We start from the raw sequence: 27,117 nt of genomic DNA on the forward strand, positions 1-27,117 counted from the left end.
AAGTCTCCCACCCACAAGTTAATTCCATGATGGTTTGTAAGGACACTGGGGCCACAGTTGCACGGGTCCCACAGTTCCTAGAAAACACCCATAGACCAAGAACACAAAACCACCAGGATTCTGAATCAGTCCAGGACAACAGAGCTAATAAACTAAAAGTTTTAGTATCAGAAAAAGGTAGAACAGTGAACAGTGAAAAGGTGTAAACAGCAAACAATAACAGGTAAGATAACAGGAATCAACATTAAAACTAACTAGACAGAGACGGTTGGGAGGCGGGGCTAGTGCTGGGCAGACTTATACGGTCTGTGCCAGGGCTGGTGGTTGGGAGGCGGGGATAGTGCTGGGTAGACTTATACGGTCTGTGCCAGAGCCGGTGGTGGGAGGCGGGGCTGGTGGTTTGGAGGCGGGGATAGTACTGGGCGGACTTAAACGGTCTGTGCCCTGAAAAAGACAGGTACAAATTAAGGTAAGGTATACACAAAAAACTAGCACATATGAGTTTATCTTGTTGGGCAGACTGGATGGACCGTGCAGGTCTTTTTCTGCCGTCATCTACTATGTTACTATGTAGACACTTTCCTACTACCTAAGTAGTACTCAGGGAGTTCAGAAAAAATAACTGCTCACAGGATTTGAGCAGGGTCTCAGTGCAGAGGTCTCTACTCTTCACACTCCCACTCTGAGACTGGAGGATTCCAGCACATTCTGGCTGGATCTTGCACTTCAAGGCCAATTAGGGCCTAGAGCATTAACATTGAGGGAGTTTGTCGTAGTGCAGGTTACTTTCCATCAGAGGCTTTCCTCTCTTCCTGTAGAAGATGAGCTGAAAAGAAAACAGCTGCAACTTTAAAGCACAGGGCAGGTACCACTCACTGGCCAATTAAGGGCAATGCACTGAGGGGGGAAAAGATGTCATACAGCAACATAATAAATAACAGGCATAAGTCTCCTGTTTCGCCACACTTTCACAAAATAAGAATCCCAACACAGCAGCAGGAGGCAAAGCAGACTTGTTCACAAAGTGTATCACCGTAAAATTTGTTAACAATATTAAAGGTAAAGATAAAAAATATGGATCACAATCTCAAACCAAATTATGCAAAGCACCTCATTTGCTATTAGCACATATTAAAACTGAGAATGAAATTTGCTTTACAAATCAGATTTTACAAAAAATAAAGGGGTCTTTTTACTAAGTTGCACTAATGGATTTAGTGCACATTAACCCCCTCATTCTATATATGGTGCCCAAAATTGGGCGCCAAAATTTGGGTGCCAATTCAAGGTGTGCGCCCTACTAAACTGGCTCACAGTTCAATTAGTGCTGATAATTGGGTGCTAATTAGCACTAATCGGTACTAATTTGGGATTGGGCGCACATCTTGCTATGTTCTGTTCTATAACAATGTGCATCCAAATACTATAGTATGCAACCCAAAAGGTGTCATGGCCATGAGAGGAGCATGGGCGGGTCAGGAGCGTTCCTAAAATACTAGGGATGTGTGCCTAAATTGGGCGCCAAGAATTATACCTAGATTCATCAGACGTAAGTCCTGGCGCCCAAATTTCAGCATTGAAATTGGCACTCAATACTATTGTATAATGTGCTCTCATCTTTGAGTGCTGATTATTTTCGGTTATGATTTATGAGCACCATTTACTGAATCTATCCCTAAGTGCTGCGGACTGTGCCATTTAAGAAGGAATTCAATAAATGGCACTGAACTTTTGCCCCAAAAACCTTGAGTGCTAAGCGCTTGTTCTATAAAGGGAGTGCTCTCTTTATAGAATAGTGTTCTGTGTGGATTCTGCACCTAACTTTTAGGTATAGTACTTATGCCTGCTAAAAGCAGGTGTAAATGCCAGTGCCCAATGTAGGTGTGCATTGGGTGAATTCTGTAAATCCACGCACATTTTGGAACTCCTATGATGTACCCATGGCTATGGCCTCTTTTTAGATATGTGTGATTGAAGTTAGGTGGTGTGCTTTATACAAAGTGAGGCAAAAAAAAAAAACCTGTAGAGTTGTTTTGATTTTTATTTTTCAGCAACTGCTTTGAATGTCAGAGAAATTTTAGTACTTATTTAGTTCATCATACTTACAGCATGTTCAACAGCATTTAATTATCTTAAGCTTTGATGTTTTGTTATAATGGACTTATAACCCACCAACTCCCTCAATTGAAGTAATAAGTACATAAGTAATGCCATACTGGGAAAAGACCAAGGGTCCATCGAGCCCAGCATCCTGTCCACGACAGCGGCCAGGATATGTTGATTATACTGACATTTTAGCGTTCCTGCCTAGTGATTTTTGCTCATTAAAAATGTTTGAGCTAAAACACAATAAAATAACATCATTCAATTAATACAATTAACAATGTGCCAGAATTTTGCAGTCACTGTGAATGTTCGGTGTCCACCCCCAGCTTTAACACAAGCCTTCAGTTGCTTTGGGAAGTTCTTAATCACAAAAGTGGTGATAGGGAAGAAGCTGGAAACTACAGGCCGGTAAGCCTGGAAAAGTAATGGAAGCGATGCTGAAGGAAAGGATAGTGAATTTCCTGGAAGCCAGTAAGTTGCAAGATCCAAGACAACATGGTTTTACCAAAGGGAAATCGTGCCAAACGAATCTCATTGAATTCTTTGACTGGGTGACTGGAGAATTAAATCAGGGATGTGCTATAGATGTAATCTACCTAGATTTCAGCAAAGCTTTTGACACGGTTCCCCACAGGAGGCTCTTGAACAAACTGGACGGGCTGAAGATAGGACCCGAAGTGGTGAACTGGATTAGGAACTGATTGACGGACATACACCAGAGGGTGGTGGTAAATGGAATTCGCTCGGAGGAGGGAAAGGTGAGTAGTGGAGTGCCTCAGGGATCGGTGCTGGGACCGATTCTGTTCAATATATTTGTGAGTGACATTGCTGAAGGGTTAGAAGGTAAAGTTTGCCTTTTTGCGGATGATACTAAGATTTGTAACAGAGTGGACACCCGGGAGGGAGTGGAAAATATGAAAAAGGATCTGAGGAAGCTAGAAGAATGGTCTAAGGTTTGGCAATTAAAATTCAATGCGAAGAAATGCAAAGTGATAAACTTATGGAGTAGAAATCCATGGGAGATGTATGTGTTAGGCGGTGAGAGTCTGATAGGTACCGACGGGGAGAGGGATCTTGGGGTGATAGTATCTGAGGATCTGAAGGCGATGAAACAGTGTGACAAGGCGGTGGCCGTAAGTAGAAGGTTGTTAGGCTGTATAGAGAGGGGAGTGACCAACAGAAGAAAAGAGGTTTTAATGCCCCTGTGTATAAGTCGTTGGTGAGGCCCCACCTGGAGTATTGTGTTCAGTTCTGGAGGCCGTATCTTGCTAAGGATGTAAACAGAATTGAAGCGGTGCAAAGAAAAGCTACGAGAATGGTATGGGATTTGCGTTACAAGACGTATGAGGAGAGACTTGCAGACCTGAACATGTATACCCTGGAGGAAAAGAGAAACAGGGGTGATATGATACAGACGTTCAAATATCTGAAAGGTATGAATCCGCAAACGAACCTTTTTCCGGAGATGGGGAGGCTGTAGAACTAGAGGGCATGATATGAGATTGAAGGGGGGCAAACTCAAGAAAAATGTCAGGAAGTATTTTTTCACGGAGAGGGTGGTGGATGTTTGGAATGCTCTCCCACGGGAGGTGGTGGAGAGGAAAACGGTAACGGAATTCAAACATGCGTGGGATAAACATAAAGGAATCCTGTTCCGAGGGAATGGATCCTCAGAAGCTTAGCCGAGATTGGGTGGCAGAGCCAGTGGTTGGAGGGGGGGCTGGTTGGGAGGCGGGGATTGTGCTGGGCAGACTTATACGGTCTGTGCCAGAGCCGGTGGTTGGGAGGCAGGGATAGTGCTGGGCAGACTTATATGGTCTGTGCCCTGAAAATGACAGATACAAATCAAGGTAAGGTATACACAAAAAGTAGCACATATGAATTTATCTTGTTGGGCAGACTGGATGGACCTTGCAGGTCTTTTTCTGCTGTCATCTACTATGTTACTATGTTATGTTACCTTGTCGATCAGCTCCTGTGGCAGTCTGTCTCAGATCATCTACAGTGCTCCCTTGAGTTTAGCGATTGTTTCCAGCTTTGGATGGAGATTGTGATAGGCCCCCAACTTTGTTCCCTAGGCAAAAATCTATGTCACTGTGACATCATTAACAGTAAGGTGATACCCTGTGTTTTTTCATATGATGGTAGTTAAAGACGGTAAGATCATTACTAGTGTGTTTTCAAAACCTACTGACCATAATACTTAATTGACTTATGACAGTATGCATCCATATCATATTAGGAATAACCTTCCTTTTGCGCAGTTTCTGCGCTACAGATGTATTTGTGATTCAACTCAGCTGTATAAAGAAACGTCTGTTCAATTAAAAAATAAATTCTATGAGAGAGGATACCCGAAAAAGATTGTGAAACAAGCCTATAGGCGTGCTTTATTTAATAATCGAGATTTATTATTACAAAAGAAAAAAAAAGTGAAAATCAAAATACTACTGTTGTATTTTGAAATACAATATTTTGTCTACTAAAGTTGCTAGAATTATTAAGAAACATTGGAAGATTCTTTTGATACATGACAGTTTTGATACATGACAGAGCAACAATCTGGTGGACATTTTATGCCACTTTGATGTCTGATCAAGTCAATGCTCTGCGATTAAAGGTCATAGACGTTGTGGTAAATGTATCATGTGCCCTATTATGATTGAAGATACTCATTTTTGAAGTTGCACATTACAACGGATGGTGACTGAAATGTTCTACTTGCAGTTTGAAAGCAGTTGTGTATCTGATTGTGTGCCCATGTAAAGTCATGTAAATAGGGCAAATGAAAAGGATGTTAAAGACGAGACTTACAGAACATAAACATTGTATTACTACTGAAAAATTGGAAGCACCTATGGTGTGCCATTGCTTTGATTGACATTGTAAATTTGAAGATCTGAGATGTATGACTATTGACTTTATAAGGGATACTGGCAGATGTGGTGACATCTCCAAACTTTTGCATCAATGAGAACAAAGGTGGATCTATAGGCTTGCGATTGTGATACCATCAGGCCTTAATGGACCTATTGAGTGGGAAACATTTTGTTAATTTCAATTAGTGGTATGTGACATCATTGAGCTTGGGTGGTGCCTACTGCGGCGTCTTGAAGCAATGCGCCATCTTGGATCAAGTTTTGTGTCAGTTGCTGTTCCTCTTGACACAGCAAGGTGAAACAAGGGGGATCCTTATTCTTTGTCAAGGATTGTGCTTGTGCTTTCAGCAACATGGATGTCTTTTGAGAGATGTGCCACCTCTTGAGATGTTATATTTGAAGAAGGAGAGATAGTGAAGTCATTCTCCATTCAGATAAGTGTCCTGTTTTTGTAGCTGTGCACAGCGTGAAGCTTTTTCTCCAATAAGGCTTTGTATATTTTTGAAATTTTGTTAATTGAGAGATCTGTTAAAAACAAATAAGGCTGGAAAATTTTATTTTGAAATTTGAAGTGGTTGCTGACAAAACAGCAAAAAAACTCTAGAGGGTTACTATTTTTTTTGCCTCACCCTGTAGAATAGGATGCAGCGAGATGCATGCACAAATTTTTTTAAGACTGCCAGTTAACTTCAATAATTGGTTGTTAATCTCCCACATGTGGCAACACCTCTATTATATAAGACATGGGAGACCAAATTATCCCATTTTTATGGGCTCAAAAAACCCCAAGGATTTCTCTTAAACACTGTTGGGTCCTTTTACTAAGGTGTGTCGAAGAATGACTTCCTCTGTTGTAGGCACATGTATTGGATGCACGCAGGTCCATTTATCAATGTGCCAAAAATGGATGTGTGGCAAAATAAAAATTGGCATGTGTCCATTTTGGGCCTGAGAGCTTACCGCCACCCATCGACTTAGCGGTAAGGTCTCGTGTGTTAACTGGGCAGTAATCACCATCGCGTGTACACTGCCGATTACCGCTCGGTTAGATTCTTGCATTCTTGCATAGATTCTTGGTATAAAAATAGCATATACTATTTTGCAATTGTCGTTCACAGTTCTGCACACATTAATTCATTGATTCATTGGCTACTTAATCTGTAACATATATTAATGAATGTATATGCAGTTTATTTAAATGTGTTTATATGTGTACGTATATATAAATTTTTATATGAATATCTGTATTTTCAGTGAAGAACAAAATCAAATACCGAGCTAGTGCCTGCATTAAAATGCAAAAGACTGTTCGCATGTGGCTTTGCAAACGAAAGCACAAACCACGGTAAGAAGGAAATGACAGTGAATTGAAATGTAGGAACTGTTCATAATTTCTCTTTGTACCTACCATTTGAACAAAGTGGTTTAATTTCTGTGTTAACTTACTTGGATATGTCAAAGTAAGTTGATAATTTTTCTTTTCCTTGCTTTGGGCTGTAAGCGCAAAAGTGCACTTTGGACTAGATTCTATATATGGCACCCGAAAATTCCGCGTGAAAAAAAAAATACACCTAGTCATATTCTGTAAAGTATGCCTAAATTTTATAGAATAGGCTTAAATTTCTGTGCGGTATATAGAATAACGCCGAGTGTCTCAACACGCGACCAGATGTAGTTGATGTAAATCCCAATGCCTAAATTAGGGTGGGTGTATTCTATAACAACACGCATAGATTTTAGAAATACCCATGCCCTGCCTATGGCCACACCCTCTTTTTCAACTATGCAACTTAGAACTATATTATTCAGAAAGGCCTACTCCAAGGACTCAACATATGTCTCCACTGCCTGATACACTTCAATCTACTGACAACTTTGTACATACCATCCCTCCCCACTTCTCCCCTGGTTCCCCTGTTCTTTTCATTCCTTCCCCTTCCTCCCTATTATTTCAATTGTAGATTTATTATTGTATTAGATTAATTTACTGCATTGGCATTCGCCTCTGCGGTGCGATGTAAGCCACATTGAGCCTGATACAGTTGGGAAAATGTGGGGTATAAATGAGATAATAAATTAATTAATTTAGGCGCGCAACACTATAGAATAAGCTTAGCGAGTTGTGTGTGTAAATCTTAATGCCAATTAGTGCTGATAATTGCTTGTTAACATCTAGTTAACACTGCTGATTAGCTAATTAACCATTACGCACATTGTTATAGAATACGCTTCGACTTCCGCATGGAAATTAGACACTATATATAGAATACTGGGGCTTGTGCATAATATAGCACAAAATGTCTGTGTTTTGGCATTTTTGTGCATTTTGCACTGTTTTGCATGGTCACATCATGCAAAACACTGCAAAATGCACAAAAATGCCAAAACACAGGCATTTTGCATTAAAAGTTGACTACATTTTGCAGTAGTAAACGTTTAATGCGAAAGTTTATGTAAATGTGGTATTAATAAACTTCTGTGATGCAAAATCATGCAAAGCAACTTATTAATGTGAAGTACAGCATGACAAAAAGGCTTAATGGTTTGGTCTCACTGAAAAATATAGTTCAAGAGCTGTGAAAAAATTATCCTTTATGTGGCACCACAAAACAAGTTAAGGGCCCTCTGGGTCCAAGTTGGAGCTCTCTTACCACCCCTCCCCCCAATGGCCCTGAACTTCCTGATGGCCGACTGGGCCTAAAATGTAAGAAAGCATCCCATGCAGCCCCACCCCTCCTTAAGTAAGGGACAGGTCAGCCTGAACTGCTACATACCTTCATCCCTCTCCCTAGCATTCTGACTTGGCAACATTTTGAATAGGATTGCCAGTGGAACAGGAACCATGGTTCCTGCCTCCACTGCATTCCCCCCAACTCCTTGGGTGAGGTGGAGTTTTGGGGACATTATTTGCCACCTCTAAGTGAAGGGGTTAATTTAGCTTTTTTTTTTCCCCCCTCTCATGCACGGCTATAATCCAGAAACACAGGAAGTTCTTTTCTGTGGCAGTGCATGAGAAAGCCAAGAGCTCTTTTGCATCTCTTAGGTAAATTTTGTGTAATTGGAGCTAGTATTTAGACCTCCCCCCCCACCCAAGTTGATATATTTCCAGAATAATACTACTTCTGGAAGGGCAGGGCAGTACAGCGCAGTTTGTACCATAGGTGATGCAACAGCAGAAGGCCTTAGTTTCTATATTCATTATCAAATACTCTGCAGAATTTGTAACTACAAGACAGTGACTGTTTGCCTCAGTTGAGGCACCCCAGCCAGTCAGGTTTTGAGGATATCCATAATGAATATTCATGAGAGAAATTTGCATGCAGTGGAGGAAGTGCATGCAAATATCTCTCATGAATGTTCATTGTGGATATCCTGAAAACCTGACTGGTTTTGGATGCCTCCAGGACCAGGTTTGGGAATCACTGATGTAAGAGATTAAGGAATGGGAAACTGATACCTTCAACAAGCAAACCTGTGACAATTTATTTCCCATCCATCCTTGCTCTGGGTGTGATATGGTATAAAATTACATGAAAGAAAACGACACTGTGAATACACCCATGCGAGCAATAGACAGTGAATCAAATTTGCAGCCACCCTAGACTGAGACATCAAACAGTTTAGCATAACCAAAATGGACCCTGCCCAGGGACTCCAAGGCCTAATAAATGGAAAAGAGGGAACATAGGTGGCACTGTCAGCTGAGCTGATTGTTATCTCTCTCCTCGGCATTATGGGCAGACTCCCCTCTCTCTTCAAGATTTGTATTCTTTCTTTCTTCTAAGTCTCAAAACAAGGGTCAGTTCATTTAGGGCCCTCATAAAGGGGAGTAATATTACTCTGCCCAAACTGTCGACCAGCCACTAAATGGTGGCCATTTGTATGATATACAATTCATTGTGAAGAAAATGGGAATTTTATTAGCAAACATTGCAGTTATTTAATTTTCTCTTTAAGTATCTTGCTTATTAGTTTCAACAGAGATAAAGTGATTTGGTGACCTGTGCTAATATACAGAGAAGGCAATCCACACCATGGCATAAATCATTTGTTAATGTATTTCTTTTGGTGCTTGAAGAAACCAAACACTAGTTGTTATGCAGTGCACCTTCTTCGTACAACAGGCTGAAGACGTATTTGCTATAAATTTGATTGCTTACAGCAGAATTAGATGCTAGAACAATTACTGTGCAATTTACTTTGGGAATGTGATTTTAACTTTTTGTAGCCAAGTGTTGTCATGAATGGCTAAGTGGCACAGAGAGACCACAACAATTAAAATATGCTCTAGTGAAAGCAAAGCTAACCTCACAGTTCTTAATGTTTGTTTGGTTCCTCTTGCCAGTTTTATTTGTGCAGATTTCTCACTGGGTTAGTTTAAGAACGAATCACCATTCCTTGATGATCTAGGCTTCCTCTGAAGTGGTAGGCACGTGGAAATCATCATAGGGAAAGATATAAGCAGTTAGAAACATAGTAAATGTCAGCAGATAAAGACCTGCATGACACATCCAGTCTGCCTGAAAAGGAGGCCAGAGTTGTGTGTGTGTGTGGTGTGGCTTGGATCTCTTTCAGGGAGAGAAAACTAACAACTTATAGCAGCAGCTTCAGAGAGCATTTTCCATCTCACAGATAGGCTGCAGAGAATACCTTCTCCTGCTTTAGACTTAGCCTGGCCTCAGAATGACATCCTATAGTATATCTCCTATCAAACTGAGCTCTCTTTTTCATCAAGCACTGCCATTTCCTCCCCTCACCCTCCCCACTGCCAGTTTGAACTTCGTGGGTGTGGCTTGGATCTCTTTCAGGGAGAGAAAACTAACAACTTATAGCAGCAGCAGCTTCAGAGAGCATTTTCCATCTCACAGATAGGCTGCAGAGAATACCTTCTCCTGCTTTAGACTTAGCCTGGCCTCAGAATGACATCCTATAGTATATCTCCTATCAAACTGAGCTCTCTTTTTCATCAAGCACTGCCATTTCCTCCCCTCACCCTCCCCACTGACAGTTTGAACTTCGTGGGTGTGGCTTGGATCTCTTTCAGGGAGAGAAAACTAACAACTTATAGCAGCAGCAGCTTCAGAGAGCATTTTCCATCTCACAGATAGGCTGCAGAGAATACCTTCTCCTGCTTCCACCCACCCTACCCCTCTACCCACCCACCCCTAGAGTGACATGTCTTATATAACCTCCCTATCAACCCACTCATTACTTTACCTCACCCATTTCTATTCTTCTATCACCTTCTCCCACTACTCCAACCAGAGTTACACCTAATCACACTGACCACCCTTCAACATCTTCAGTCCTTCTGTGACTGTTCTCTTGTGCTTGACTGCTTAAATATTTTAAATTTAAATGCTTTACTTTTTGTCTATTAGATTGTAAGCTCTTTGAGCAGGGACTGTCTTTCTTCTGTGTTTGTACAGCGCTGCGTACACTTTGTAGCGCTCTAGAAATGTTAAATAGTAGTAGTAGTAGTAGTAGTTGAATTGGGCACTCTGCACAGGCTCCACTTCTTCATGATTAAACACTGGTATACTTAATCTCTGTTTCTCCTTGCTAATTTTGAGGCACAGACCATAGAAGACTGCCTTCAGGGGCGGCCCAAGGCAGTCTGCTGCCTGAGGCAGGGATGAAATGGCCCCCCCGGACCCCAGCAGCGTGCCCCCCAGCCACAGTCTAGCATCTCTTCCCGTCCCCCAGTCTACCTTTTTTATTGTTGTTTTCAAAAGTCGGAAGCGGCAGCAATCCCTATTCATTGCCCTGCTGCCGGAACTGGTGTCTCCTCTATATATTGCGGCCCTCCTCCGAGGAAACAGGAAGTTACGCCAGAAAGGTTTCCTTCTTGCAGAACTGTCCAGAGTCAGTCTAAATTTGCCAAAATTGTCCAGCACACTATTAGCCACCAAGTTCATACAATGTTAATTATGTTAAATGGAAAATAAATCTGTTTGCTCAGGCTGTTTGATATGTGAATATTTAATCACTATTATTGCTACCAAGTATTTCATATTAAGGGCATTTGTTTTAATTCATTTATCCAGTCCTTACATGCACATGGTTTTACTTTTTAAACCCAAAGGTTTCCTATGATAGCATTGTGCTTATTTGAATTGGTTTTTCTGTACAAGTTTTGCTTGATTTGTTTTTATTTGAAATAAAAAAACATTTTAAAACACACTTGTCAACAAGGGGAAGTGGTACGGCTAGATGGGGGCAGATGGACCCACCAAACTTGTCTGCACAAGGCCTCGCAATTGCTAAGACCGACCCTGGGGATGAACAGATTTGATTTTAGTTCCTTCTTAATGCTGATGATGTATAGTCAGGGTCAGATTATTGAATTAGGAAAATGATATTGCAGAGAAATCCCCTGTAAAATCAGGAGTATTAACAAGCCTATAAAGAATGTTTTCATTTTGGTTGCTTTATTAAAGTTGTTTGGGAGGTGACTTACAAAGTTTATACCTATAAACAAATGCTATTTACATGTGTAAATTGCTATACATCTTTAAATAGCAATTTTAGAAAAGGCATTGCTTATACTAGGCACAGATTTTAAATATATGAAATGGAAATACACAAATACCATGCGATAAGTGTATTCATAGTTAGCACAGATGCATTTACCACCTCCTATTTAGGAGATGGTATGTGTATCCATGCTATACTTCATTGAATGTAATCCCTTATAACCCACTTTTACAATAAAAAAAGATGTACAGAGTGGGGTACAGCATATATAATTTTTTATGTATCTAAAATCCAACACAAATTTTTAAAAAGCAATTTTTACAATCACAAATATATTCTATCCAGCTTCTCACAAGTAATACTTTTTAAATACTTAAAAAGAAAATCTCCCCATCATCATTTACATGCTGCAAAGCACATGTTAACTGCTAGTGATTGAGGGGAGATTTGTGCTCATCTTTCTGGTGTTCAAAACTACCTCAACCCCCCCCCCCCCCCCCCCCCAAAAAAAAAAAATTTTTGAATGTTGAAGCTCACCTCCTTAATTGGAGTCTTCTTGGACATACACTTTTGCAAAATCTGGTACTAGAAGTGACTAATGTTTTGGATGGTAATCAGGTGAACTTTCATCAGGCCCAAAGTCGAGACATTGTGTTCCTTCTATGTTTGATTTTTAGTGTTCTTTGGATAAGGGTTATAGTGTGGTGGTGCTGGGTATTAGTGCAACATTTGATACTGTTAATCATGAGCAATTATTGCATTGCCTTGAAGGGGTTAGTATTCGGATGTTGTGTTGCGATAGTTTAGGTCATTCTTGAAAGGTATAGCAGACTAAGGGGTGGGAGATGTTTGCTTCTGGAGTACCACAGGATTCAGTATTGTCCACTTATTTCATGTTTATTTGAGCGTATTATATTTAGCAGTGAGGTCAGTGGGAATCTGGTTTTATGAAGACGATGTCCAGATTTTATTACCCTTGAAGCCTAATATGATGAGATGTTGTAGATTGTTTTTTTTTTCAGGCTTGTTTAAAGTTAAAGAAGCCAGAGCTGTTCTAGTTCAGCCATTCACATTCCGTTCCTGGTATTAACCTGTCTATGGGGAGGGCAGATATAGGTTTTACCTTGTTTGGGTCAAAATTTAGACCTATAGATGGACTCCGTTGTGATTAAGAGACCATATTTCAAAGAGTAAACAATTAATTCTTGTCTACCTGTTCCACTCCACTCATTGTTTTATAGACCTGTGTCATATCTCCCCTCAGCTGTCTCTTTTCCAAGCTGAGGAGCTCTAACCTTTTTAACCTTTCCTCATAGGAAAGCCATTCCATCCCTTTTGACATTTCATTGCCCTTCTCTGTTGTCAAGTACTCCAGAAAACTACTACTGCTACTACTATTTAGCATTTCTATAGCGCTACAAGGCATACGCAGTGCTGCACAAACATAGAAGAAAGACAGTCCCCGCTCAAAGAGCTTTCAATCTAATAGACAAAAAATAAAGTAATCAAATCAATTATTGTGTACAGGAAGGAGGAGGGTAGGTGGAGGCAGGTGGTTACAAGTCAAAAGCAATGTTAAAGAGGTGGGCTTTCAGTCTAGATTTAAAGGTGGCCAAGGAAGGGGCAAGACGTAGGGGCTCAGGAAGTTTATTCCAGGCGTAGGGTGCAGCAAGACAGAAGGCACGAAGTCTGGAGTTGGCAGTAGTGGAGAAGGGAACAGATAAGAAGGATTTATCCATGGAGCAGAGTGCACGGGAAGGGGTGTAGGGAAGGACGAGTGTGGAGAGATACTGGGGAGCAGCAGAGTGAGTACATTTATAGGTTAGTAGAAGAAGTTTGAACAGGATGCGAAAACGGATAGGGAGCCAGTGAAGCGACTTGAGGAGAGGGGTAGTATGAGTAAAGCGACCCTGGCGGAAGACGAGACGGGCAGCAGAGTTTTGAACCGATTGGAGAGGGGAGAGGTGACTAAGTGGGAGGCCAGCAAGAAGCAGATTGCAGTAGTCTAAACGAGAGGTGACAAGGGTGTGGATGAGGGTTTTGGTAGAGTGCTCGGAAAGAAAGGGGCGGATTTTACGGATGTTGTAAAGAAAGAAACGACAGGTCTTGGCGATGTGCTGGATGTGAGCAGAGAAGGAGCGAGAAGAGTCAAAGATGACCCCAAGGTTTCGAGCCGAGGAGACAGGGAGAATGAGAGAGCCATCAACAGAAATAGAAAACGGGGGGGGGGGGGGGGGGGGGGAGTGGGGAGTGGGGAGGTGGGTTTGGGGGGAAAAAAGAGAAGTTCGGTTTTGGTCATATTTAATTTCAGGTGGCGTTGAGACATCCAGATAGCAATGTCAGACAAGCACGCTGAAACTTTGGTTTGGATGCAAGGTGAGATATCAGGGGTAGAAAGGTAGATTTGGGAGTCATCAGCATAGAGATGGTAGGAAAAGCCATGGGATGAGATTAATGAACCAAGGGAAGAAGTGTAGATAGAAAAGAGGAGGGGACCAAGAACAGAACCCTGAGGTACGCCGACAGGCAGAGGGATAGAAGTAGAAGAGGATCCACCAGAGTGAACACTAAAGGTGCAGAGGGAGAGGTAGGAAGAGAACCAGGAAAGGACAGAGCCCTGGAATCCAAGTGAGGACAGGATATCAAGGAGTATGCTGTGATCAACAGTGTCAAAAGCAGCGGAAAGATCAAGAAGAATGAGGATGGAATAGAGACCTCTGGATTTAGCCAGTAATAGGTCATTGGAGACTTTAGTAAGAGCAGTTTCGGTTGAGTGGAGAGGGCGAAAACCAGATTGTAGTGGGTCAAGAATAGCATGTGAGGAGAGAAAATGAAGGCAGCGGCGGTGAACAGCACGCTCAAGTAATTTGGTGAGAAAAGGGAGGAGGGAGATGGGTCGGTAATTAGAGGGCACTATGGTCATCTTCACATTGTCTTCTGGCTTCAGTGGCTTGGGCTTTCTCTCAGACTAGAATCAGAGATCAGTGTTTTTCTGGAGCTGTACCCACATTGTGGAATAATCTACCAACTGAGTTGAAAGAGATGAGTAACTATTTTCAGTTTCATCGTAAATTGAAATCTTGGCTATTTCATAAATATTTTTCTTAAAACTAAGTCTCTATTGATGATGATAGTTGTTGTGATGATATGAATGTGGGGTTTTATTTTTATTACTTCTGAGAAGCTGGATAGATTATATTTGCGATTGTAAAAATAGCTTTTTAAAAATTTCTGTGTTGGATTTTAGATACATAAAAAATTTATATATGCTGTACCCCACTCTGTACATCTTTTTTTTTTTATTTTAAAAGTGGGTTATAAGGGATTACATTCAATGTAGTATAGCATTGATGCACATACCATCTTCTAAATAGGAGGTGGTAAATGCATCTGTGCTAACTATGAATACACTTATCGCATGGTAATTAACTTTTCCATGCAGTAACTGTATGGGATCATATTTGGATCACCCCCAACAGTTAGAGTACAGACATAGGCTTTGCATTAATTTTTGCATCTGATGCACAGTAAATGTAAAACTTTACCTCATTTAGTAAAAAGGTCTCTTAGTTTTTCTTGACAGCCCGAAAGTGTTTATTAATGCATAGCTCATGGACTTCAAATGTGTTGATCAAAGCAGTTTGTTTCATCACTTCAAGATTGGTGAGAACAGATGATATCAGAAGTGAGATAGCAAATCATCTTTTATATTAATTCATAATGGAACTTTATTTCTGTAGCATTGATGGCCTGGTGAAGGTGCGCACGCTGAAATCACGACTGGACAAGTTTAATGAAGTGGTTTGTGCTTTGAAGGAAGGAAAGCAAGAAATGAGTAAGCAGGTTAAAAATCTGGAACTCTCCATTGATGCACTAATGGCCAAAATAAAGGTAGGAATGAAGTGGCTCTTTGAGAAAAAGAAAAAATGCTTTTCAAAAGTGTATTGACTGGAAAATGTGCATTTAAATATGAAGGATCATTACATTACATTTGATAATTATACCCCACACACACATGCCTTTACAGTTCAGTGTGGCTTACACAGTAAGAAGCTGGGCATTCCCAGGACCATTGCAGCATAGGGCTTTATAAGGATAGAATCAACTGAACATCATCAGGTACTGTACCTCCTATATAATTTTTTTACTTTTTTCGAAAATTACCATAATTTGATATCTTATTACCTATGGAAGTTTGTTCCAAAGATTAGCTGCCCGGTATGCAAATGTTGAAGAGAAAAACTACTTATAAAATCAGCTTCCTAAGAGGAGAATAATACAGTGCCAGAAACCTAGAGTTTCTTGCAGATAGATAAGTGAAGACATGTAACTCGGGGCAAATCCATGTAAAATCAAAAATACTAATGAACATAATTTTATAATAATACGTGGTTGTGCTGGCAATCAGTACAGTTGTAACAATAGGGGCATAGCCCTCTCAAATTTTGAATTTTAAAAATCATTCGGATTGTAGTATTTAATAGCATCTGCTATTTAAAAAAAATAACTTCTTATTTTTTAAAAATCGCAGATGCTATTAAATAACAATTATACTATTGTTAGTGCAATGTGTGTGTGTGGTGGTGGGGAGGATATTTAATATTACAACTCCAAGAACATTCTTGTACAGAAATAAGGACGAATATAATCACCATATTTTCACCTTACAAACTTATCACTTAGAATAACTATTACAATCTTCCTACTTTAGTCCACAATGCTGAAAGAGAAACATGGCACAATACTTAAGGAAATAAAACTTTTCATAAGTTCAGAATCAGAAACCCAAGGGGAGAATCACAAGACCATTATTATTACAGATTAAGATGTAGATGTCAAAACCGTTTCTGACTTTAGAGATGGGGTTACAACTTTCTTAGATTCCAAGAAAGAATTTAAATGTAAAGGGTCAAAAAATATATTTCACAGAATTCAATTTCACCACACACTTACAAGGAAAATTCAGCCAAAATAATCCCTCCAACTGAAACCCAGAAGGACGTTATTTAAGAAAACTTTGATGCCTCTTTTGAGTAGCTTTAGAAACATCTGGATATATTCTAACTTTATAGTTTAAGAAAGTTTCCTATGTTGAAAAATTTGTTTTAAAATCCAATCCCTGTCTGGTTGTAATACAAAGGTAACAATAAGCGTTGCCGGTTTTAAACCCAAATTATCTTCTTCTATTATTTGTGTAAGATTTAAAGTTTCAAAAACAACTTCAGTTCCTTCAGGTTCAGGTTGATCTGCCATACTTATTTATTTATTTATAAGGTTGTAAATAATAGATATTTGAAACTGGTGGGCAAGCTTGTTCCGGTATTTTTAGAATTTCAAACATATATCTTTTGAAAGTCAATAAAGGTGCAACTGATTCTTGTCTTGGAAAACGTATTATACGCAAAGTTTTTGATCACTGTTGATTCTCTAAATTTTTAATTTTATTCTGCAACCATTTATTTTCCTTTGTAATACTTGCATCTGTTGACATAGTTTTATATCCTTAACCTTATTCGCGGTCTTTTCTTCAATTTTTGAGAGAAAGATGACTCTAAAGCCAAAAGGGCTTCCCATATGGTTTCCAGTGTTATAGTTGATGGTTTAGAGGAAAAAAAGGACTTAGTGCAATTGAATCAGTCTCGGAGTCTTCAGAAATATTCAACTCTTTCTCCTTAGATTTAACATCAGAAACGCTGTCGCCATGCTGATCCCCGCCTACCTTCACAGGGGCGCTCTGCGGTCGATTGCTAGGGTCTGACCCTGCTGTAGAGAGTACTGCCGCCTCTTCGGAAGGCTTGAAACCCTGTTCAGATAATCCCTGCTAGATAGCTGGCATTGGCAGTGGATCCCTTATCTCAGGGCTGAAAGAGATGTCTGCTTCTAGCTGTGAGAACAGTTCCCCTCTCTCCATTCCCACTCGCAATGAAGACTCACAGCGTCCCAAAGGTCCTGGTATGGCGAAGCGATCCATAGGCCCTACTGCCGGGGAGACAGATGCCGCAGGGTCTGGCCGTTGTCTACACCTCCGTTTAGGCATATAGGAGGTACAGTTTATTTTAAATTAAGATAGAATCAGCATAAGACCCGGAGCTGCCTCGTTATGCTCCCTTCAGCCCGCCATCTTGTTTCTGTATATCAATATATATTTATATAGTTAGTAGATGTTATCTCTCACCTTCAGTGGTGCTTCAGAAGGTTATGGGAACATTTAAGTTGCCAAAACCGAGCTACTTAATTTTATGAACCTCGGGAGGGAGCCCTCTAACAAGGAGAGAGAACTCCTGATGGTCATATTCATGTATTATTTTTTTGTTATTTTTGTTACATTTGTACCCTGCGCTTTCCCACTCATGGCAGGCTCAATGTGGCTTACATGGGCAATGTATGTAATCGAAAATTGTTAGAAAACACAATCTTGAAAAAGAACATTGATCACAATATAGTTGAAGGATTGGTTTTTAATAAAGTCCTAACCATATCACTGAAACGGTGTGGATGAGAATGTGTAACTAGGGTGTCATGACATCACAATGGCATCTGAGGATGTGATGATTTCAGACCTGGAGAAAGCTGATTGACAATTTTCTGGTGAGCAGTGATGTGCTTTTTAGCACATTGCTGCTGATGTGAGATTCCTGTTGTGTGAAATCACTCTGTGTTCGGGTGATTTGATTAACTGCATTTCATCAGAGACTGAAAAGTGTTGTATGCTGCAAAGGGATAGTATGCTCAAGGAGAGATTAGGAAAAGAAGTGAGAGTAAAAGGTAAGGAGGAAATTAAAAGGGACGGCAACGAATTGAAACCCTGAAGGAATGGGTGCTTCCAGTTAGATTAAATGGAATGCCTAGAAGAAGAAACCCTTTGTTAAAACTGCCTTAAATTTGACCTGGGAAGGGTAATCATCTGCTAAAGTGTTCCAGTGGGAGAGAGCTAGATATTTGTGTGTGTATGTGGAAAGATGTATATTGTCTTGTTCAAGGGTTTTCTATCTTTCTGTACATTTCTATTTGACTAATTTGTGTGAGAACCCCAGGGGAATGCACGTCTGTTGCAAATTAAGTACCGGGGGGGGGGGGGGGGGGGGAGGGGTTGCAAGACCTGGTGCTGGAACCCCTGAGGAGCTCAGAAGGGATACTGACAGGATCTGACCATAGTTCAGTATTCTGTTGTGTTTGAGGATGGGAACTTCAGAAAGTTAGCCATATTAGTTTGGAGCATCAAAAACTAGAAGGAGCTTGGGGGTAACATGCAAGCTTCTTGCATGCTCAAATTCACTAAAACTGAGCATGTGCGCCAGGGTGGGAAAGCAGGGCAGACAGCTTGGTGCAGTGTATCGCCACAGGAAGGCTTTTGCTGGCGGGGCTTGAGGACCCCCGCCAGCCTAGGTATGTGGGGTTTTGGTGGGTGCTTACAGTGGCAGGGAGGTGTGGCAAAATATGCACCCCCACTTTGGGCTCAGACACTGCCCTCCAAAATAAAGGTCTGGCTATGCCTCTAATTTGGGGTTACTTCAAGTGATCATGTGTCCCGCTCTCTTCTGGCAGGTCAGCACAAACAATGTCCCATTCACATCAAGTGCTATGTGACTAACTCTCTTTGCTCTGATTTGCTAGCACTGCGTCCTGGCAGGTCAGTGTAGTGGGTTCCGTTAATAAAATGGCATTTGGGCCTTTTGACTTTCTTCTTTATCTCTTTCCCCTCCCTGTTGACCCTTTGTTGACTCTCTCTACAGTTAGTCTGTATTTAATGTATTGATTTCCTGCTCTTTTCCTTTTTTTTTTTTTTTTTTTAATCTTTCCTTTTCTGTCATATTATTGGTGTTTTTTCTCATGTTTGAGTCTGTAAACCACTTTGCTGTGTGTGTCAGGAAAGGCGTTATAACAAGTTTAATAAACAAAAACATCAACATAGTTTAAAAGGCTATCCTAGCTCTGGACCCTAGAGCCTGTGGCATGTTCACGACCAGTCTCAGTCCTCTCTCCCATATCACAGTACAGGTGCCTTCATTTGTTGATCTAATTGTTAAAACCATAAACCCACTGTGTGCATGAAATCACTCTTTAAAACAGTATATACAGTATATTTTATATTGTGTATTTTCCTCAGACTACTGTAATGACTAGGGAACAGATACAAAAAGAGTATGATTCGCTGGTGAAAAGCTCTGGACATCTGCTTAGCGCGCTGCAGAAAAAGAAACAGGAGGAAGAGGAAGCGGAGAGGCTACGCCGCATCCAGGAAGAAATGGAAAGAGAGAGGAAGAGGCGTGAAGAGGAGGAGCTTCAACGCAGAAAGGAAGAGGAGGAAAGGCGACTGTAAGTGTTGAAGAATGCAAATTAAGTTTTGTGCTCCAAAACAGATAACCAGCACAGGAATTCAGTTTGTTTTATTTCTGTTAACACTCTGTTTTACAGAATAATCCCTGAAGAGTCTGTTTGCAATTATCTCCTCGTGCATTGTAACAATCTTCACTGTTGCCTAATTGTTTAGTATCTTTAGTGGTAAATGCAAACATTAGGCTTAGACTGCATATGCCAATGTCTTTTTGCTAGTAGTCTATTTGAATCTTGGAGCCTACAACAAATTTGTACCTTCAGATGCAGCTACCTGAGTGTGCATGGAGATGAGTACATTTATTCTGTAATTCAGAAGAGAATATTTGCCACTTAATTATATATCGTGATCATTTTTTAGATGTTTTCTGCAGGATGTGATGCCATCTATATTTGATGGTCAGTGTCTCTCTGTTTATCCATCTGTCTGTACATACAGTTTTGTTTGCGCATACTATGCCTAGGGAGGGTTTCAGTTGTAGGAGAGTGGGAGTTGATGGCTCAGGTTCTTCACGAGGTGGCAGAGGATCTCAGTCCCCTGCTTCCTAAAGAGGGGGCAGGACGTGCAGCTACATGACTAAGGGCTAGATGCACTAAGCTTTCCAAGCCAGCAACGTGGGTTTTAAACTGGTTTTAGCCAGTTTAACATGCAAGTAGTAACAGGGACATGCACAAAAGGGCATTTTCCGATCAGGGTAGCAGCTAACCAATTTCCGCAAACTTCTAAAGACCCATCTCTTCAACAAGATATACCACAAAGAACAACAAATATGAACTCCTATACATACACCCAGAATTGTCTTGAATAACTGATTGTTAATCTACTATTATGTTCTACTATTATCATGCTACCCAAGATCATTCTGTAATACCAAAAGTATATTTTCTTATGTATTTCCACTATTCATGATATATTGTAAGCCACATTGAGCCTGCAAAGAGGTGGGAAAATGTGGGATCAAATGCAATAAATAATAATAATAACGAAAACGGAATGCAAATGATCCAAAGGCTATTATAATGAGATGCACTACCGTTTTCCGATCCTCTTACCGTGGAAAACCTAACGGGAGGTGTGCACCTCTCATTGGGGCTGCTGTGAGGGAATTGGAAGAAGGATCTCGACTCCCCAGTGCTTACAGCCCACATAATTTACCTCTATGACCTATCCTGCGACCAGGGAAATATCCTAACTGCCCCAGTAAGACCCCAGTCCACAAGAGGATGTGACTGCCGCTTCTTCCGTTCAGATGAATTAACCCGGCACATCAGGATATCACAGCAATCACCTCACCACCCACACGGGTGCTCGTTCACAGGCGATGGTGACTGCAACGGCTCAGGGGCGTTTGTGTTTGGCAGGGAGAGAACGGCGGGGAGATCCAAGTGCTCGTCAGGGACGTCCTTTATGGACGTCCTTCACTGCCTAGCCACGTCCAAGTGCTCGTCAGGGCCGTCCTTCTAAAGTGCCTAACATGGACGTCCTTCACTGAAATTTAAAAAAAAAAAAAAAGGTCGGCCCTGATGAGCACTTGGATGTTTTCCCCCAGATTTTTTTGTGATGGGTGTTCTTCTGTAATGACCACCACCAGAGAGAATCAGGACGTGCGAGGACGTCCAAATCAAAAAAACTATTTGGACATCTCTTTCGACCTGGAGGAGGGGCATAATTGAAAGGGATGTCCAAATAGTTTTTTTGATTTGGACGTCCTTGCACGTCCCGATGCCAGCGGTGGTCATTTGGGGCAAATCTCACCCCCCCCATCGCGCAAACATTCACAACCCATTTGGCTTTCAGAACAGAAGTTGTTTTCTGGCTGCTGCGTGCCGGGCCAGCTCATCTCCACCTCCAGCGGCAACTATTATTGTTTCAGGAGGACAGGGTGGGGAACAGAAGCCCGGATTGTTGCGACACCTTCCTCTCTTGCCCCCCAGAGCCGCGCGTTCCCGGTGAGGAGGGTCTGCATGGTCAGCTGCAATCCACCCCCTCCTTCCGAGAGTGGGGCGGCAGGGATAACTGGCTGTACCAGCGGCTGCAGCTTGTGCTCCGGCCCGTGGCTCTGACAAGTGATCATCAGGGACGTCCTTTTTGGACGTCTTTGGCATGCGCAGAGCAGCCAGCATAACGCTTGGCTGCTCTGCGCATGCTCGACTGGCTTCCGAGGGAATAGAGAATGCAAGTGAACTACAACGAGCAGCTCATTTGCATTCCATTAACTTGATGCATGGCAATTCCCTACTGATTCGCTATGGAATCAGTAAGGGAACGGCTCTTCCGGGGACCTTAGTGCATCTAGCCCTAAATGGCAGGTGAGAGGTAAAGGCACAGTTTAGATGTGAGAGAGAGCGGGAGAGTGCAGGAGGTGGTGAGAGAGGAATAAAAGGGAAGGGGAATGGAGATGCTGAGTCTCACACACTGAGTCTCCCCAGTACTCACTTTTCCATCCACATCCAGTACCTGCAACCACATAGTTCTCCCCCCCCCACCCATTCACTCACTAAGCACTCATGCATGCACCCACTGCACTCTACTTTGCATCAGTCATAATTCCCCATCCACTCAGTCAAGAATCTGCCACTCACTCCTCAATTCACTCAGTTTGAGCCCTGCTAGTTATCACCCATTGGTTAACTCACTCAGCTCTCCCATCAATTCATGCATTCACTCAGTGTCTAAATCGTTCACTCAGTCTCCCTCCCATTTATTACCTTCATCCACTCACTTGGCTCAGTTACTACTCATTAGCCTCCCATCTACTTACTGATTGAGGGGCAGATGCACAAAGCTTACTGTGCTGGCGGCAACGTTGCTTTAAACTGGTTGTAGCCAGTCTAAAGCAAAATTTTATTTAGCCAGTAATGCTCAAAGGGGTTTTCCGTGACTCTAACTTGAGCTGTTATCAGCCACTGAGAACCCCATGCAAATATATTGCAACGAGCTCATTAGTGTTCTAATGAGCATTCCAGGGGTTGCACAGCTTCAGAGTGCCTTACTTTACGGCTGCTCTGGAGCTGTCAGAGAGGAGGGAAACACAGACAGGCAGCTGCAAAGGCGTCCCGATTGTGCTCCCTTGCTCTTATCTCCTGATCTCCAGCCCACCTCCTCAGGCGACCCCCCCCCCCCCAATTTTTTCCCAATATTCCCTGGTGGTCTAGTAAACCCCGGAGCTCCCCCTCGACTCCCCCCAAAGGCATAAATGGCCCTGTTGAGCAAGTGAATTCTCGCCCCCTTCCGTTCCCCTCCCCAAAGGCAATAATGGCCCTGGTAATCTAGTGACCCTCAGCCCTCCCACGCCCCCAGTCTATTCATCCCATGTTCCCCCAACCCCCTCAAAAGCAACAAGTGACCCCACTCCCCGTATCTGGAAAATATGAAAGCAGGAGGGCGGGAGCAACACCTCCCACCCTTCTGCCTCGGGGCCCGCCCTGCACAAAATAGCGGTTCCCAACCCCGGCCCAGTGCATCTTCAGATGCACTGGGTGGGGCTAAGCACCATACAAGGCATTTTCTTTCTTGCATGTGACGTAGTCCCACCCAGTTCATCCCAGGATGCATCAGGCGGGGCTGGACGCTGCCATTATGTACAGGACGGGCCCTGAGGCTGGAGGGTGGGAAGTGTTGCTCCCACCCTCCTGCCTTCATCTTTTCCAGGTATAGGGAGGGGAAGGGGGATCAGGTCACTTGTTGTCTTTGAAGGGGATGGGAGGGGGCATGGGGGGCTCGGGGTCACTAGACCTTCAGGGCCGTTTTGCCTTGGGGGTCAGGAGGGGGCTCAGGGTTACTACACCACCAGGGCCATTGTTGCTTTGGGGGGGCCTGTAAGGGAGCGTGAGGGTTGTTTGGGGATCCACTGGATCACCAGGTATTTCTTCTTTGAGGTCGGCAGGGGAGTTTGGGTGTGGGTGTCAGGGTTGGATCTCATTGGGAGCTTTCAAATGCATTTGACATCTCGGAATCACAAACAGCGACCGATGCACAAAAGGGGATCCGTGCATCTCATTTGCATGCGATCCTCTTCATGCATCAGTCACTGTTTGCGACTCGCTAAATTTTACCGAGCCAGCCTTATTTTACGTCTGTCTTTTGTTTCCGGCCCTGGGTCTCAAACACCATCCTCTTTCCCAACTCCCAGTGTGCACTTCTTCATAAAACATGCCTCCATAAAATAGAGTTAGGTACATTCGCAGGGGAATTCTGTATATGTCGCTGAATGTTAGGCACTACTTCAGTGCAGAAAAGCAAGGTGCCAAAATGAGGCAAAAAATGCAGATCTGCATGAAAACACACCCATTTGTCCAATTATAGAATTGCGCCTAAGTGCCTCCATGCAGATCTGAAAAGGGGGCATGTCCATGGGAGAAGCATGGTCGGGTCAGGGACATTACCTTAAAATGCAAAAAGTGCTCAAATGGGTGGGAGGGAGGAGGTTCAGGTCTAGGGAGCCACTTTTCTTGCGGGATCTGGAAATTATAAGGGCTAATACTTACAGATTCACTTTATGGAATGGGACTTGGTAAGAATTTGGTGGGGGTGGGTTGTTGAGTAGATTGGTATAGATTCAACGGTATCTTATTTTTCTGTTGAATTTCTCTGCATTTATCTGCATAAATAAGCTCATTGTATGGAGCTTATTGTTGTATTTGGTGGGTGGATGATGGGGGGTGGGGGTGGAGATTAAATCAGAATGTAATGGATGACTGTATTGTTTTTGATCCACATGTTATATTTTATTTCCAATAAAATTGTTTAAACATAAAACTATACACAGTATAGGTAGAATATTGTAGATCTGCACCCAGCTTGCGTGCCAGGATTTACACCTGTTTCAGTTGGTGTAACATCTGGAGTCCAAAACTGAGCATGAATCCCGGTGCTACACACTGTTCTATAAAGGGTGCCGATCCTGGAACGTCTGTTATGGAATACCATTCAGCACCACGTTATTTATTTATTTATTTTTTAGCCACCATTTATAGAATCTGGCCCATACTGTCTGTGCTTCATTTTGAATTTTTTTTTCTTCTTTTATCTGATTTCTACAGAAAAGCTGAAATGGAGGCAAAGAGAAAACAAGAGGAAGAAGAGAGGAAAAAAAGGGAAGAGGAGGAAAAGCGGATTAAGGTTTGTTTTCTAATGACCCGTTGTTGTTTTAAACTTCAATTTTTATTATTTTCATAATAGACGAAAACAGTGAGTAGAAGAAACTTGAACAGTAGTGCTCAGTGCTACCAGTTCAGATCTGGAACCTAACAAATGCTTATATTTCACTTAACTGTTATCACCAGGGGCTATTTTTAGAACTGGTACTACACCAACTGTCAAGCCATAAATTATAACTATAAACCCATCCTCTCTTTCTACAGTGGTTAATAAGCCTCTATATCAAACCCCATTCACAGGTGGATGCATTAATGGGAAAGATGTACCGATCAAAGAAAATAAAATAGATTCCACCATAATTTAAATATTACACTGAGTGCACTCAGTGCCTATTCATATATTAAAGGACCATCATGCACTGGGGCATCCATCTCTACTTCATGCAAAGACTTATTGCCCAATCATGATCATTTTTCCCTTTTTTTTAATCAGTTTACTCTGCACACAATAACAGTTCAGTCATTTCTTAGCTTAAAGGTTAGAGCAGTGGGGTGACAAGCATGGAAGGCAGGATTCAAATCCCACAGATAACTCTTGTGATCTTTGGCAAGTCACTTAACCCTTCATTTCTTCAGGTACAAACTTGAGCCCTTTTACTAAGCTGCATTAAGTTCTAACATGCTCCTAACAGAACTTAAAATGGCGTACCACAGGCTGCACTCAGGCTGGGGCACAGAAAGTGGGCATTCTGTGCTAATCAATTAGCACAGCTATATTAATGTGCGCTGTTTAGTTCAGGAACAGTGCATGAGCCCTTACTGCTAAAAATGGGTGGTGGTAAATGCAACTCACACTAAATTTTTTAATGGCAACATTAGCCCATGTAAATAAGTAAGAAGTACTCAATATTAGTAGTAAATACACTTATTAGTGTTTGGAGGAAAAGGCCTCGAGAAACCCCTTGACATGTAGAAAAGTCAATAAGCAGTTGGACTTCCTCATCATTGGCCAGAAAAACCTCCGTATGGGATATTTCTTTATAGTTCTTTAACAAACTTCTAAACTTAGTCAATCAATAATTGGATAGATTTAGCTCAATATTAGCCATATTCAGTTACCTGTTATGTGCTGTTTTTGTTCCATCTGTTTTTATGGTTCACTGTTCAATATTTTTCATGACAATATTCATTTTTAGTGTATTGCCTCTGCTTATCTGGACTGACTAAGAATCCTGGTGATTTGTGTCTTGGGTCCGTGAGTTTTTTCTAGAAACTGTGGGACCACTGGGAGTGTGGCCCCAGTAACCTAGAAATTATTGGGGAACACTTTGAGACTGAGAGACTCGCCCAGAGGTGGTTGGGACCCAGTTGGTGGGAGGAGAGTGCTAGTATAGAGCACAAGCGACAGGTGCAGGCAGACCTGAGCTGTACTGAGGATAGACCCTCTAAGTGGCCGTGGGGTAGCCCCAGGTGGGTGGCTAGGTATTTCGTGACAGGCACACCCTAAGTCCACCTTTGAAAAGCCCCCAACATGCGCCCTTGTGATTTGGACACACTGCAAACAAAATGCATAGATGTCTGCAAAAGAGGTTTTGAAAATACCAATTTGAACGTTTTGAGAAGAAGTCTGTCCAAATGGTGCTTTATGACACATTGTGGACGTTTTTGCTGTTTTGTAAATAAGCCCTATAGTATAACAATTCAAGAAAAATAGGATTTATTCTCAGTGATATCTTCATACAATCCAGCACAATTTAGGGGGTACAGCAAACTATGGCATTTTCAGCACAAAAAAATACAAAAGAATTTCTTTTGCATTGTTAAATGATTAAATCCAACAGAGCTTTTAGAATCCCTGGTGTAATTAGAATTCTACTTATTGATTTGCCATGCATGCCAATAATTTTCTGTTTAACATGATAGAGTGAAAGGAATGAAGCTGATGTTGCAGGGAATGCAGTTAGGGTTTAATGGGTTTTTCATCTCCATGATTTTATCTCTCTAGTATGTTAAAGCCTGCAAGGATTAAAAAAAAAACATCGTGGGCTTCCATAAAGTAGAATCTGATGTTGGAGATCTGCTGTTTCCTTTTATAAAATCTTGTCATCCTTTTCTTTACACATTTCATCTGAGTAATAGATTCACAAATCGTGATTGTTTCAGCGGGTGCAGTTTCGCTGAAAGTGCAGGCTTGGTTGTGATTTCTGAGTTTTACAGGTCA

At 41.8% G+C, this 27,117-nt stretch overlaps 1 protein-coding gene across 5 annotated transcripts in view; it reads left to right on the forward strand.

The window, feature by feature from the left end:
- Positions 1–27,117, forward strand: part of MYO6 (myosin VI) — a 407,005-nt gene that overhangs the window by 291,539 nt on the left and 88,349 nt on the right. For all 5 annotated transcript variants that reach the window (XM_030199055.1, XM_030199058.1, XM_030199059.1 and 2 more), the window contains exons 24-27: positions 6,240–6,330; positions 15,203–15,353; positions 19,570–19,778; positions 24,840–24,918. In XM_030199055.1, the coding sequence (XP_030054915.1) occupies positions 6,240–6,330; positions 15,203–15,353; positions 19,570–19,778; positions 24,840–24,918 (530 nt within the window). The remainder of the gene's footprint in view (positions 1–6,239; positions 6,331–15,202; positions 15,354–19,569; positions 19,779–24,839; positions 24,919–27,117) is intronic.

This window comes from Microcaecilia unicolor, chromosome 3, assembly GCF_901765095.1.
Source record: "Microcaecilia unicolor chromosome 3, aMicUni1.1, whole genome shotgun sequence".
In the NCBI taxonomy this organism is placed as follows: Eukaryota; Metazoa; Chordata; class Amphibia; order Gymnophiona; family Siphonopidae; genus Microcaecilia; species Microcaecilia unicolor.